This window comes from Anabrus simplex, chromosome 4 (genome assembly GCF_040414725.1).
Source record: "Anabrus simplex isolate iqAnaSimp1 chromosome 4, ASM4041472v1, whole genome shotgun sequence".
Taxonomy (NCBI): Eukaryota; Metazoa; Arthropoda; class Insecta; order Orthoptera; family Tettigoniidae; genus Anabrus; species Anabrus simplex.
This window is the reverse complement of record NC_090268.1, coordinates 165,982,336-165,999,035: the sequence shown is the minus strand read 5'-3', so window position 1 is coordinate 165,999,035 and position 16,700 is coordinate 165,982,336. Positions and strand designations below refer to the sequence as shown.

At 37.4% G+C, this 16,700-nt stretch overlaps 1 protein-coding gene across 1 annotated transcript in view; it reads left to right on the top strand.

Annotated features, from left to right (window-relative positions):
* The window catches only part of LOC136871743 (endoplasmic reticulum transmembrane helix translocase), a 211,353-nt gene extending 195,113 nt beyond the window's left edge, over positions 1–16,240 (top strand). The window contains exons 19-21 of the mRNA XM_067145292.2: positions 4,492–4,612; positions 13,873–14,016; positions 15,541–16,240. Coding sequence (XP_067001393.2) covers positions 4,492–4,612; positions 13,873–14,016; positions 15,541–15,648 — 373 coding nt within the window. The 3' untranslated portion in view covers positions 15,649–16,240. The remainder of the gene's footprint in view (positions 1–4,491; positions 4,613–13,872; positions 14,017–15,540) is intronic.
* The last annotated feature ends 460 nt before the right edge of the window (positions 16,241–16,700 follow it).

Sequence of the window (16,700 nt, the reverse complement as noted above, 5' to 3'; positions counted from 1 at the left end):
TTCACCTAGGGAAAGAGAAGCTGACACTGGTGCAAGTGTATACCCCTCAGGCAGGTTGTAGTGAAGATGAAAAGAAGAAGTTTCTGGAAGACGTAGAAGAGGTCATCTGTGACGAGAGAGCAATCTTCATCGGGGACCTGCTCAGGACAGACAGGAATGTCCATGAGAAAGTGATCGACCACACGGCCATGGAAGAAGGATCTCAGAAGGGGAACATCTCCTAGAATGCTGCATAAGAAACTGTTTGGTGGTAAAAAACAGTTCGTTCAACAAAAGAGTTAGTCTCAAGATTACCCGATACAGTTGGGATGGACAGAGCAAGGCGGTCATGGACTATGTCATTACAAATAAAGAAAGTAGTAGACTTGTGACTGATGTCAAGGTGATTTCAATTGTGAGAATCTCAATACCGACCACCGGTTATTATTAGCAGATCTGAAAGACATTAAGGTACCAAAGATAACAACTAGGAAATTACCTAAGAATAGGTGTGGGAACTACAACATATTGGAAAGAGTACAGACTATCAGGACCATATAAGAGGACAACTGCCTACAGAAGTAAAGAGTGGTGAGGTAGAGTGGACAAGATTTAAAAATATGTTGATAAAAGAAGCAGTGGAGGTTTGCAGGGGGACAAGTGCGAGAGTAAGGGAAAAGAGGCACTTGGTGAAATGAAAGAGCAAGATCCTCAATAAAGGAAAGGAACATAGCACAAAAAGAGTGAGATGGAGAAAAATCCAAACCAGACCAGATAAGGGACAAAAGAAAGATTAGAGACATCAAGCAAGTTTACTGGGACAAGAAACTGAGAGTTAAGAGTATTGGAAGAGGAGAAGAAAAGTCCTGGGAGAAATTTACTCAAAAACTGGAGGAAGACAGCAGAGGCAATATGAAACTTGTTCAGAGTGATCAAAAAGAAAAATAATTTAGTTGAAACCATCAAAGCAATTGAAGTTCTCAATGGAAACCTGGCCAGGAAAGAAGAGGACATCATGGAGAGGTTCTGAGGAATCATTTTGATCACCTATTGAACAAGACAATAACAGATCAGAGAACAAAAGGACCAGCTGTTGAACTTTGCACAGAGGAACCTCCCATTACATGAGCAGAAACAGAAGCATCCCTTAAGAAGATGCCGCAAGAAAAATCCCCAGGAATCGAAGTCAGCACGGACATGATTGAAGCTGCAGGAGTGCAGGGTTTACAGTAACTACACAGGGTGTTCAGTGTAGTTTGGAAGGATGACAGGATACCTGTTGATTGGAGCAAGGGTGTCGTTATCCTCCTGTTTAAGAAAGGAAATCGCCGAAAATGCTCCAGCTACTGGAGAATAACACTCCTTTCTCATGGACTTAAGATTCTGAGAAAATCATAAAGAGCAGATTTCGAGTCATCTTAGAGCCACAGTTATAAGAGGAACAGTATGGCTTCAGACCTAATAGGTCCACAACAGACCTAATCTTCAATGTCCATATGGTAATGGAGAAATAATGGGAAAAAGGCAAAGATCTGTTTATGGTTTTCCTTGGAGAAGATATGGGAATGCCTGAGAAAAAGGAATGTACCAGAGGGTGTGATGAGGAAAGTTTAGATGCTGTATGAGCACTGTACCAGCCGTGTGCAATTGGGTGATGGATATTCATCCTGATTCCAAACCAGAAGTGGAGTCCAGCAAGGCAGTGCATTATCCCCAGTATTGTTTATTACTATGGATGACATAATGAACAGGGTGTCTACAGAGACTGGAAATATACTGGAATTTTGAACCATATACTGGAAAAATTATTGAAATGGAAATGGCGTATGGCTTTTAGTGCCAGGAGATCCCAGGACGGGTTCGGCTCGCCAGGTGCAGGTCTTTTGATTTGACGCCCGTGGGCGATCTGCGCGTTATGATGAAATGATGAAGAAGACAACACATACACCCAGCCCCCCTGCCAGGGAAATTAACCTATGATGGTTAAAATTCCCGACCTTGCTGGGAATCGAACCCAGGACCCCTGTGACCAAAGGCCAGAACGCTAACCATTTAGCCATGGGGCCGGACAGAAAAATTATTTAAAAACTGGAACAAATATTATCATTCTTAATAATCTACCTTGGATATTTGCACCCAAATATTTGTTTAGGTTGGCATTATAACTTAGTGATTTTATTGAAAAATAATACTTATTTAGTACAGTAGTACAGTACAGTTACTGGAATAACAACTTGTGATTTTCTCCAATAACCCAGCGTCAGGACATGACGCACTCATCGCCCAGCATCTCTCTTGGTGTTGTAGACAGTTACTAATTTCCCCTTTTCTACTAATACAGTTTTCAGTTTCTGTTCCCTTTTCCTTCATTCTTCTTATATATATATATATTTTTGCAGTACTTCAACTATAATAATGCATGCATTATATTATATGCTATACTTCAAGTAGCCTATATTATGCATACAATATAATCTATCCATTGTTATTTATTTACTACCAAGCTCGATAGCTGCATTCAAAGATATAAACTTCATTTTGGTTTCCGTATTGAACTGGGATCACAGAGATAAGTTCTTTAAGGTTCAACCTTTTCAGTACAAATTTTGAGTTGTATAAGATATTATTTACAACTTTTATTTAATAATGGTACCAGTTTTGACATTTAAATATCATCAGCCATAAAATACATTAATTACACAATTGAGAAAGGACATGATTAAAATTGATGTATGTATGAATGTGTCACGTCTATTTTAATCATGTCCTTTCTCAATTGTGTGATTGATGTATTTTATGGCTGGTGATGACAACCCCGCCCTCCTGCATCCATTCAGTGTGATTTGTGTGGGCATATGTTTTATGCCATAATTGGTCTGTTTTGTCATCGCAAACACATCCATCAACTGAGTTGAATTGGTCATTGTATGCAGGAAGAAGTTATGTATAATCGGATCAAGTTACAGCTGCCGTATGTGAGTTACTTCTACTCAGTAATGATATTTCATAAAATGAAGAAATCACTGTCTTAAAGTTCAAAATGCGGTTCAGCAAACAGCATCTGAAACTCCTCTGTAACCGATGTCGTGATGTCCACCATAGTACCACGTACCATCTCCAGCGATGTACCACATAAAATCCCATGTTGTACCACGTTGAATCCCACGTCGACTTGAACATCAGGTAAAAAAGGCACTCTGTGAGGGTTTCTGGTGTCACTAATGAATTTCGCGAACATGAGAAAGTTCAACTGACTGTGTAGGTTACGAGTGTCCAATTGGCACGTTTTTACTAAGTGCAAAATGTTAAGTCTGTAGCAAAAAGTAATTGTTGCTTGACTAAATAGAAGCACAGTTTATCGTACACAGTTCATACTGTTCACACACGTAATTCAAAGTTTTGTTCAACACTTAACAACTGTTTGGATTCTATTGGAATACAAGTTCAAATGACCATCACACTACGAAATGTAAAATGTAGTTCACTCGCAACACAAAGTTAAGTGAAGTTGTACACTTTCTAGCGCAAAAATTACTAACGTGGTTTCCCATTTTCACACCAGGCAAATGCTGGGGCTGTACCTTAAGGCCACGGCTGCTTCCTTCCCATTCCTAGGCCTTTCCTGTCCCATCGTCGCCATAAGACCTATTTGTGACAGTGTGATGTAAAACAAATACCAAAGAAAAAAATTTACTAACTTTGTGAATCACAGAAAAATTATAAGTTCTGAAACAGCACTGTAAAATGTTTAAGTTTGTCTCCAAGCAGTGGAAATTTTCTAAGTTCCAAACTACTATGCAATTTTAACAAGTACGGTGAAGATTTTATCAATGGATAACACACGACAAGATTACCGTGTTCGACTCTTGTATGCGGAGATCAGCATGACGATCTTTCAGCTGTGAGTTGCAAGTTGTAACTGAATATGCCTTGCTGAACCCGGTCCTTTTATACGAACTGTCCAGGTCAGCTGTTTCTTCTCGTGAAAAATGTGGTTTCTTTGTAGCTGCATAACTCAAATCCCTGGACCGATTTTCATTAAATTATACCACGTTGACATTTAGATAATGAGCTACACGATGATATACATCATTTTTTAATATCTCAAAGGGTTCAGGAGTTACTAAAATCTTTCCGGAATATTCTAGAGAATCAGATGGAGTTCACATATGCTTGCGGCCGGGGACGTGTCTCGCTTGCTACACGCAGCTCCGTGCCGTACCGTTACATTGTACATTCTGCACACGTTCGAGCTGTCCCGTTGCAAATATTAATTTAACAAAATTATGTTCTACGCCATAGGCATTTCCTGGTACAGTACCTAGAATAATTTCTGAAGCTACATGTTCTGTTGTTTTGCAAACTTTCTCTTAAGGTACACTATTACTTAGTTTGGTGAGAAGTCTGTTGAATTTGGCTTTTACTTTCCTAGCATCCATTGTTATGAAAACTTATATATTTTATGTAATTATCAAAAATGTGAAAAATTTTAATTTCTTTATTTTCTTACAGGGAAGAGAAATCAGCAGAGTTAAAGGATGAAGATGAAGAATTTGCTCCTAGTTTACTTAATAGCACAGTTTATATTATTTCAATGGCACTCCAAGTGTCAACATTCGCCATCAACTATAGGGTAAGTATTAGAGCAGTTGTTGAGGGGATAAGGAGAATTTCTATTTTAAAGCTATTCTTTAAAGTTGTTTACTTCTTTCCGGTCTTAAACTCCGAGTATAGCTCACAGCGGCCAAAATTACGTTCACGTCGTGCTGCGAGCATAGCCCGTAGTAAGGTTTGACAATTCACTAAAAATTTGAGAACGAGCTATGCACGCATTCTGGTGGCTACATCGTGTTTCTTCATGTATTAGTTATGAGAGTACTTAAGCAGATGGCAGTGTTATCTAAGTCAGAGAATTTACAATATTTTCAACACGTATGCAGTAGTAGACGTCACTCAGTGTGCTCTAAGACATGGCCTCACAGCAAATAAGTGCTTAATGAAGGTGATATTTTCAATATTTTATGTGATGATAGTAGCTCGGAGGGTGATGCTAGCGAAGATACTCAGAATGAAGAGTATATTGAAGGTATGCGATTAAAATTTTTATGCACATATGGGCCAGGAAAGAGACAACGTACCGAATTTACTCACGTTATTTTCCCCCCTTTCTTTTACTTTTTCTTTCAACCTCAAAAACGGTGTGGGAAAATTATGTGAAAATAAATTAAAAAAAGAAATGAAAAAATCGAACACAATTACCTTACTTAAGTTGCAAAATTTGTTTAGGTCTAAAATAGTACAAAATAAAGATATGTATAACACAATTTTAATTTTAAAAAATCAAAGGCAATAATACATTCCCTAGCAATAATTATACGGAAACTGTCGCCTTTTAATGTCGCGAGAATTCGCTGAAGATAGGAGCCAGATAAAACTGAAATACATTAGAATGCTGTATTAGCTCATGTATTGAAATGAAATGGCGTATGGCTTTTAGTGCCGGGAGTGTCCGAGGACAAGTTCGGCTCGCCAGATGCAGGCCTTTTGATTTGACTCCCATAGGCGACCTGTGTGTCGTGATGACGATGAAATGATGATGAAGACGACACATACACCCAGCCCTCGTGCCAGCGAAATTAACCAATTATGGTTAAAATTACCGACCCTGCCGGGAATCGAACCCGGGACCCCTGTGACCAAAGGCCAGCACGCTAACCATTTAGCCATGGAGCCGGACTGCTCATATATTAATTCTAGCGAAGGCCTCTGAGTATGAGAACCTCCCACCATCCATTCAGAACATAACCGCCGCACGTCGTCATTGAATGGCTTGTTGACGCTTGCATCAAGAGACTGATATTTTTGTTTATTGAGCTCCTAAAATCATAAAGAAATGTAACATGTAGACATTTTCTAATAACCACTGTGGGAGAACAGCTAACAGTAAGGACAACACAATAATTAACATCACGTTGCTCCAGCAATTATGAGATACTTTCTCTACTCCCATTATAATTACCAATCAGAACCTATGAAACAGTATATATTTTTCATTTCTTGGTTACAAACTTACAAGCCTTTCCTGAGGAACATGATAGTACTTCATGAAAGGAGTGTGGGGATAGTCGGCTTGGAGGATAATGGTGCTAATTAGGAGGGAAACATCTGATCCACATTCATATGCAAGTTGCTTTGGATGTGTTGAATTAATGCTTTTTTTATCTACGCACTTTATTTCTACAAGTTTGTGATATTAGCCATCTCTTTTCAGTTTCGACTCAGTTAATTTATAACTGTTTGGTTCTTCAGTCAGTCTTCTTACCTGGCTACTCAGCCGGAGAACAAGAGTCTCAGTCGCAGACCGTTCGTTTTCTGGCTTTGCAAAATTCTTAAGGGCAGGATAGATATAAGGACTAGCGACAAAATTAACACTAAATATAAGGTTTTAACATTTATTACAACTAAGCACTCTTAACAAAAAAATTGAACAAAATCTTGGATTATAAATTATCTTCTCTGCCGGTATTTTCATTACAACGGAATTATTCTTCCCAGAATTCTGCTGATATATTTTCTGTAAATATACAGAATGATATTAGCCTACATCTAGTAAAATAAAATAATAAACGTAATTTATGAGAAGAACTTTCTCTAATGATAACAGAATTAATTTCAAATTAAAATTTTTAATTAATAATTCTCTGATTCATTAATCGTCAGCGGTTAAATTATCCCTTTCTCTGTTTAGTGAGAAAAATTTAAAATAAAAATTTTCCCGTCGAAATTCCATTCAACATGTCTTCCTTAAACTTTATATTCATAAAATGAAAAATTTCTTCATAATTATTGTCTCAAAATTTTCCATAATTACATAAATTAACGCAATAACCTTCCTTCAATGTTACACTCATTGAGAATTTTTAGCTTGGTAGGTTTTACAATAAATCGTTCGTGACTCCTGTCCTCGGACATGACCCTTGCTCATTCATTTTCTTCTAAGACATTAAACCCTACTCTATCTTATTTTGGAATAAAATTCACTAAAGATTTACTTCTCATCAAAATGTGAGCAACACAAATAACGGTATATTAATCAGAACGCACGCAATGAACAAGAGATCGTGTCAAAATGTAGTCATGAAAAATATCACAATTCATAGAAATGATTAATCACACATACAACATTCACACTAGGGTACACGGTAACAGTTTATAATATTTATGACGATTTCTAGTCCTTGATTATTATTTTTAAATTTTAATCTAAGTCATGGAAAATTTCTGATGACAGTATCGGCTAAAGAAGTACCATTACAACAATTAGGAACGTGATGATGTTAGGATTATCACTGAATTAAAGAAACTAGGTTCAACAACGATGTTCATTACAATGGAATTATTCTTCCCAGAATTCTGCTGATATATTTTCTGTAAATATACAGAATGATATTAGCCTACATCTAGTACAATAAAATATTAAACGTAATTTATGAGAAGAACTTTCTCTAATGATGACAGAATTAATTTCAAATTAAAATTTTTAATTAATAATTCTCTGATTCATTAATCGTCAGCGGTTAACTTATCCCTTTCTCTGTTTAATGAGAAAAATTTTAAATAAAAATTTTCCTGCCAGATATAAAAATACGTGTTTATGGTTCATGAGTTACGACACTATTATTATTATCATCATGGCTATCAACTAACTTGTGCTCCACTCGAAGAAATTATGTTCAACAACATACTCTCTTCACATGAGACTCAATAAATGGATCCACAAGTCAAACACATAATAACTGATCCATTCTCAAGTCCATAAATATAACAAATATAATAAATGATCCGTCAAGATTCAGCCGTCTTCCAGGCTCACATTTACTCTACTAGAGCACATATTAATATTTCACACAAGAACAAACAATATTTACACTCATGATCCTTATTTCCATATTTAACCCGTGGTGAAGTTTAATTATTATTATTGTTATTATTATTATTATTATTATTAAATGTGCGAGGTCACAAATCCGCGTAAGCTAAAGTTAGACAAAGTTATCAGATGACACTAACACGCTTGAAATCCACATAAAAATCGTAATAACGCCTAGGGAAATTCGACGTAATGAAACGTACCGATAATCTGTCCCACATGATTTCAAATTAATTTACAAATTATTTCAAAATTAAATCATTATCGGACAGGTCAATTATTTTAAATCACTCCTATACTGTTGAATTGGGACAGTCAGAATAAATATCGAAGACACTCGCTCAGTACTATCTAATAGAAACCAATAATCATTCACACACAATAGCTAACTAACTTGCACTATGGAAAGAAGAAATGAAACAGCAAACTACTGTAAGACTAGAAGAAAATTATGCCAAATGAATAAGGAAGCGTTATGTCTCCATTGTGTTTACAAAGATGAACAGATATAAATTATAATATTATACTTAAGTGGATTTCGGCCGATGACCCTGGGCATAAGGTAGGTCACCCACCGTCGATCGCCGTCTCCTCCATGTCGGAAATTGCCTCACATTTTAGAATGCCATTGTAGCTGCGAGGACGAACGTGGAATAGTAGTAGACTTCCTCTCGCTGATGTATTGGCATCTTGAATTTGTCTCGATCCACACGTAGTCTTTCTTTTCTTTCTTCCCAAGTAGAAGGAGCTGAAACTGACAAATAAGTTTTAAGATGTGCCCAGTACACACACACGATGAATGATATTTCTGAATAATACGTATCTTCTTCCGTCAATCTGCTAAACTCGTAGATCTAGAATATGTAATGAGTCTGTACTGCCGAATGATCAAACCCAAGAATGTCTGCAATGTGAATGTCGGCGTTGAATTCCCAAGACAGTCAAAGAAAGAGGTGCAGACCAAAGAAAAGCTCAGATCACAAAGAGGCTGTTCCTTCGGGAAACAGCGCTATATAATTGTCTTAAGATGAGGGTGTGTCGCCGTAATCGTCTGTGATTGGTCAAAGACTTGCACCTGATAGGCTGATACATTTTTATTGGAATACTGTCAGGTGTAGAGCGACCTTGATCGTATCGATCGGCCGGCCTTGGAGTCTCCCTGTAGGTCACGTGGCAAGCAGCTGGCAGTCTGACACACAAAAATCCACTGCTCTCCCCTCGCTTAGAAATTCCGGTTTCGAGCGAGCTCATCTCTCGGTGACACGGAGTTGGGGAAAATTTCTGCCCTTGCTGATGAAATAATATTCTTACACTCATAGATATTAAAATATTACTTTTATGCCAAATTTGAAGGGGACAGTACATTGTCCACTTTGCAGCCTTCAGAATTCGTTGTACGGTTGAGTGGCTTACCCTACTTTCATGTGCACCCTGATTGACAGATTTTTGAGGTGACCTAGTAAAATGTTGCAACACAGCAGCACTGGAAGCTGGACTTGTTGATGTTTTTGATCAGCCAGACCTTTTCTTATGCACATCCTGAACAGTACCGTCGGTTTCAAATGTATCCCGAATACAATAAATTGTTGTACACTCTCCACTATCACTTCTTTTCATCTCTCAGTTATTAATCGTTGCCTCAGAGGAGTGTGACAGGCCTCGGCAGCCGGCACAATTCCTATCCTCGCCGCAAGATGGGGCTTCATTCATTCCATCCCTGACCCAGTCATTGACTGGAAAACAGGTTCTAGGCTTTCATTTTCACAAATTGTTGCATGTGTTGGAGGCTGAGTTCCGTACACATTATGCCATTGCCGTTGTACTTCCATTTTTTCATACTTCCAGTGTCACTTCAATATGGCCTTATGTTGCTCAAACAACAATCTTTCTTCATTCATTGCTGCACTGTCATCTGCTGGAAAACGCACGATAAAATTGTTGCGCTATTCACGTGACCGTCATCTGTTGAGGAAAGAATGGACTATGATACCGTGCAAGAATTACAGTGTGTTGTTTTGTTCCAAACATATTTCTTTGGACCCCTCTGTACATTTTAAAATGTTTTGAGTGTATTTGGTAGAATCTGATTTATGTTCTTTCAAGAACAAAACATGTCATTCTATTTTAATTAAGTTTTTTTTCTTTTTCAGGTATAATTCTGTTATGTATTTTCTTTTTCAGGTAGTTTATAAATGTATTTATTAAAAATTAGTTTCAGCAAACTGAAGAACCTAACAGTTCTCAAGGTTGTCATTACAGCTTTTCTTTACTGTTGGTTTAAACGTCGCACCAACACAGATAGGTCTTATGGTGACGATACGACAGTAAAGGGCTAGGAGTGGGAATGAAGCGGCCATGGCCTTAATTAAGGTACAACCCCAGCATTTGCCCATTACAGTTTTAATTGTAGCATTATGAAGTATTCAAAAGAAACAAATAAGTAACCAAGTCATGTAGGGAAGACAGAAACAATACTAGAATAAACATAATGGCAGATCAGTAGGGGAAGAGAGGCAACAGAGAGAAGACGACAAATATGGTAACATGAAAGGACAATGTCCATGTTTTCACATAGATGGTCTTCTTCCTCAGTCATCTGAAATCCTGTACTTTCACTTCTTCTCAAAGGGAGCTGTTTGGGTTGGACCAGATCTACTGCAATGAAACTTCATAGGATGATCTACAATGACATCATAAACTTAATGGTAATAGTTATTCTGCCATAAAATAATATTACAAAGGCCTGCTTAAGAAATAGGAATTTGTTGCTTCAATTTTAAATGCAACGTGGTGTATTGAAAGTATCGATTGCAATGAAACTTGATAGGATGATAGGTTAATATATCAGAACATCATTGCTTGCTTCCTGTTGTTACATAAGCTTTCCATAGCATGACATAATGAGTTATTCTGAACAGGAATCCAGTAGTTTCCTCGTTTGTGCTAATAAAATGTTGTATGAAGATTGCATACTACAAATCATCATAGCTTCCAATATTAATGATACAAAAGTATCTAAACCCCAATATTTTGATATATACATGTTGGTGAAATTCTGTTCATATTGTCAAAATCACATTTTTGTTACAAAATATTTTATGCCTCTTTAAAATAGAACTATCAGTATACAAGGTAATTCTACATTAACAACTAACTACTCCAAGCCGCCCAGAACACTTCATATGGATTTTATGAAAAAATTGTTATTACCATTAAATTTAGGTTATATCAGGATAATTCACGTAAGGTTCATTGAAATCTGTCTGATCCAACGCAAACCCTTCCCTTGTCAGTCCCCAGCGAGCTTATTTCTGCTCCTCAGCATCAGAAGCTCTTTTTCTTCCTCTTCGTTTGTCCAATGTACCTAATCTTACATCAGCTGGTTTGTTTTGTTGTTTTTTTTGTTGTTTTTTTTTCTGTGTTTACCTGGCTCTCTTTTCACCCTACACTTTCCATATCAAAATTGAAGATATATCCAGTTTGCTTCTTTTACGAGTGTTCTTCGTTTATTTTCATACCCTTTGCGGTATTTTTCTTCAGTCGATAAATTCATTCTTCAAAGTTTATATCGTTGTTTTCCTCTGCCAATTAGAGATAAGACAGGATGGTTATCTAGTGTACTTCCCTTTATAACAATCACCACCGAGCGAGTGGCCGCGTGTTTTGGGGTACGTAGTTGACAGCTTGCATTCGGGTGATAGTGGTTTCTAATCCCACTGTCAGCAGCCCTGAAGATGGTTTTCCGTTGTTTCCCATTTTCACACCAGGCACATGCTGGGGCTGTACATTAATTTAGGCCACGGCCATTTCCTTCCCGCTCCAAACCCTTTCTATCCTCTTGTTGCCATAAGAGCTATGTGTTAGTGTGATGTAAAGCAAATTCTAAAAATAAAAAAAACTCTCTACCGCTATTCTTTGTTGAGCATTTGAGATATGTTTGGTTGGAAGGTGAAAAAAAAGTGGATGTATTACTAATGACTATTAGGTTTAGTAATGATCAGGCTTTAATAAAACTGTTCTCCAGGGAGTGGTTAACACCCAGATGACATTAAAGCTAGATACATGCCACATGCTTGATTTGGTGTATAGTTGTACAAGGAAGAGGTGTCAGGAGCAACCAGAAGCTATTGTGGTAGGAAGACCTCTGGGAAGGATTGAGAGACATTTCATAATATTGTTGTTCATATTGTAAGAGTTCAGTGATATAATCTTGTATAGAGACTAATGAATATTGAGTAGGTTGTGGAAGGTGAGGCATATGCAGAGACAGTGGAATGAAAGGGAGTACATGGTACATTAATAAGGCAGACTCTCCTTCCTGATTAGTATGGAACATGGTGATCCACAGGTATCCTGATATCAGCCTGTCATCATCATCAATGTCCCACTCCAGTCGCCTGGGTGTGGTTACATCAGCCTGTAACATCCTTAATTAATTTAGAGTGAAACAGTCTTCAATTTTTATCTGCCTGTCGTGGACTTCTGGGTTTCCATGCTGCAGATATAGGTTTATTAGTCTAGCTTATGGGCTAGGATATCCTATTGTCCTCCAAAATTCTTAATGAATTCAGAATACTCCTTGTCATTGATCTATGAAAGGAGCTCAAGAGATCATTCAAAGAGAAAGTTTGGACTTAAACTGTTTGTATGAGGTTTGAGGAACAGATGTGGGAAGAGAGGAGTAAAATGAGATAGGAACAATTTATGCTTCTTACACTGAATAATATGAACTTCGATGATAATGATGATTCCGAGAACATATAAAGTTGGCATTTTCAATGTTGCAAATATTAACAGTTTTTGAGAATATTGTTATTCTCATGCTTATTCCACTCGCTAAGTTTTACTTTGTTTAATTTAGGAAATTCTGGGAGGCAGGTAAAAATGTACATTCCAGATTATCATTTGTGTAAAAAGAACCTGTACATTATTTTTTCTTTTGCTTTCCTATGTAACAAGTTCAGCTACTGTAGTCCAGAGATTATTATTATTATTATTATTATTATTATTATTATTATTATTATTATTACACTGCTTTTCCCACTCCTGGAGGATTTGCAGGTACAAACTGTGTCTTACAATGTACATGGTCCTGTTTTACAGCCATATGCCCTCCCTGATGCCAACACAATGTGTATTCACTATCTACCTTACAAAGGACAGGACAAAAACCAAGGGATTTAATGCACTATTATAAGAAAGTTATTTTTATTTCGGTTGAATTCCCAAAATTCAAGGAAGTAGATCTGAAGTTACTGTTCAGTTTCACATCTTCATATTGACCTGAGTTCCGTGAGAATATTGCTTGAAAATTCTTAAGGTATTACAGTGAAAATGTTTGTGAAGAAAAATGTTCTGGTTGTCCAGTGCAAATAAGATGATTTCGCAACAATATTTAGGTGTAAAAATGTTAGATAGTTGTTACATTGTAATGTGGTAATCATCATCATCATCTGGAGCAGTTTCTAACCACAGGCTAGGTCTGCTTGGAACATACGGCTCTCCATTCACCACTTCTCATCTCTCACTCTCGCCCAGTTCCCTCCTCTTGCCTCGATGCTCTTCTTTACATCTTTCCATCATCTGTCCCTCGGTCTTCTTCTAGGTCTCTTCTCTTCAACTCCATTTCTAACATCTTTCTTGATATCCTTTCTTCTCCCATTCTCTTTAACATGTCCATACCACTGCAGTCTTGATTTTTTTTATCTTTTCCTTTAGGAGTACCTCTTTTACCATCTCCTGAACTCTTTCATTTCTTACTCTGTCCATTCTTGTTAAACCTACTTGACACCTTTGAAACTTCATTTTCACTGCTTGCAGTGGTAATAATGAATTTCATAATTCAAAGAAATATTGTCTCTTTAGTTTTCAAGGAAAGAAACCCTATATGTTAAAATAAATTTATTTCACTGATAACCTGATCTTGTATGTATTTCTATGTAACTTTGTGTTCTTTTTTCCAGGGGCACCCATTCATGGAAAGTCTTTCAGAGAACAAAGCTCTTCTGTACAGTATTGTCGGCTCAGCAGGTGCAATCCTAGCTCTGGCAATGGGTATTGTTCCAGATTTGGCATATCAGTTTGAGATAGTTGATTTTCCTGCAGAGGTATATTATTATTTTCTTCCTGTCAATTTATGTAATCTACATTGCTCCTATAATTTCTCTTTTTGAATGGTAGTGTGTCGGGTATGTAACTTTGATGTGGAGATTGTCCTAGTCCTTTTCTGTTTTCATGTTTGTCCTCATCTCCTCTTTCTGTGCTCCCTCTTCATATAGCGTGCATTACTAAATTCTTGGTTATTTAAGTTCTTTTTGTCAGCAAATAGACATAAAACTTACTTTGCCTGACCTCATATATTGTATTTCTCCAAATCCAAGACAACCCCCACTTTTTCCTTTTAAACAATAAGGCTTAAAAAGTGCTTTCTGAAATCATACGAATGTTTTTCTTGTACATTATGCATTTTTAGACTATCTTTGTCTTCACGCCAATGCCAAACATTGGCTTTAGTTATGCAATGTTTTCTTGCGGCTGCACATTCTTTATTTCTGCAAGTTTAATAGCCATTAAATTAAAATTGGCATCATAATATCGAAGAGAACCCGTTGAAAATTTGCCGGCAATACCTGTTCCAAGTCTCTACAATGCGACGATCCATCAAGAAAATGTTCCTGGTGTCAATGAAACAGCGACTGAATGCATTTTTTGTACATTACGCATTTTTCGACTTTGTTGTCACGCTAACACGGAACATTTGGCTTTAGTTATGCCATATTTTCTTGCGGCTGCACAATTCTTCATTTCCGCATGTTTGATAACCATTAACTTAAAATATTGCATCGTAATATCGATGAGAACCCATTGAAAATTTACTGCGAATACGTGTTCCACATGGCTTTACAATACAATGACCCATCATGAAAATATTCCTGCTGTCTGTAAAACTGAAGTGTCAGGTACAGTAGACACCTTATAACTCTGCCACTGGGGCCGATGACCTCGATGTTAGGCCCCTTTAAACTACAATCATCATCATCATCATCAACTCTGCCACTGAGTAACCATGGTCTTTCTAAGAATTCAAAGGCTTGCATGTTTTGATGCCATTCTGTGGATTTTAGAAACTTTTTGTCGAGGCTAATACCGGGACATTTTTACGATATCTATTCGAGGGATTGTCGCTTGCCTGGTCGCCCGCGCTGTGAGTCTGTCTCCCGTCAAGTAGAATGTCATTCGCTCCATGCTATTTCCCGAGAACTAGTGGCATTACACTGAGACACTGTGCAACCGGGCCGCGATGAAGCCTAACGGACATTGAAGGTAAAGTTTTATGTGCGGGAGGGGGGTGGGGGGTGGAGGGAAGCAACGTTGTTACCGTGGTAGCTGCCAGTGGTGTTTGTACTGTTAGATCACGAATGCAAGACGACCCTTTTTTTTTTTTTTTTTTTTTTTTACATGAGATTCTGAGAACAAAAAGCTTCTTGGATTCGGAGAAATACAGTACATTGATATGCATAAATTTTTCCTTCAGTCAGTTCTATCTTCTTTTTTTATCTTATCATTCTGTTTTGTTTTCCATTTGCACATGAATGAATACACTAATTGTGGGGGTATTCTCTTTATTTCAGTTCCGAATCATCTTAGTGCAGGTGTTATTTGCAGACTTCGCCCTATCGTTTCTGGTGGATCGTGTGTGTTTGTGGCTCTTTGGTGAAGGTAAACTGCAAATAGACTGAGAAGATGATGCAACTTTCTTATGGTCAAAAGCCAATGAGAATTATCTGTGATCACAGTTTTCCAGTCCCTCTGAAGGAAGCAGGTTGGGAATATAGCTTTTGGTGATATCCCAACTCTTCAAATTCAGTCACAAGAACTACAATGAGTGGAAATTGTGACATTTCTTAGTTAATTTTCACTTGGTTGTTCATCATTTAAATCAACCCAACCAAAAAGCTGTAGCCTGTACGTAATATGGTACCGAGGCAGTATTTCATGATCACCCTTGCGTGACAATTCTTTGCGTGTCTTGTTTTATCCATCTGGTTGGTCATCATTAATCGCGTCAAAGACAAGCCGATATTGAGTAACAAAGTTTATATTTAGCACAAAGTGTGAAATGGCTAAATATTAGTTCGTGTTGTAAATCAGATCAGGATATTGATTGTAAATATTGTTGTTACTCTTATCACCCAGTCAAACATTCCACCACTACTTCTGGCATTATCATGAATTAACGTGCATTTTATTTCTCCCATGTCATTGTGTAATATACATTATGTAATTTGGCCAAGATTGTAAATTTGTATTAATAAATACCTTTACATGGAATACCAATTTGTTTTTTCTCTTGACCTGCTTCTTCCTTACTCCCAGCTTTCCTTCCAAATATGACATGACACCTTTAACCCTCTCCCGCCCATAGCGTAGTAATGCGTAGCGCGAAAGCTTAGGGCCTCCCGCCCATAGCGTAGTAAAGCGTACTTGTACTTATAGTCACATGTATGAGCCATCTATCGGCCGAAAGACAAATATAACTTGCTGTTGCTAGCATGTGCACTTCCTAGAGACCAAAGATATTAGTTTTTTTCTTTTAAAACCTTAGCAGGCATATTAGGACACGAAATACGGAAGGCAGTGGCGTATTGTAAACAAACATGTCGACACACGATAACGACATTGAACGTTTGGTGAACGATAATTCTGACTGTGAAACTGTTAGTAGGAACTCAATGAAGTGGAAAGTGAAAATGAAAGTGACGATATTTCTGGAAATGACGACGTACACATG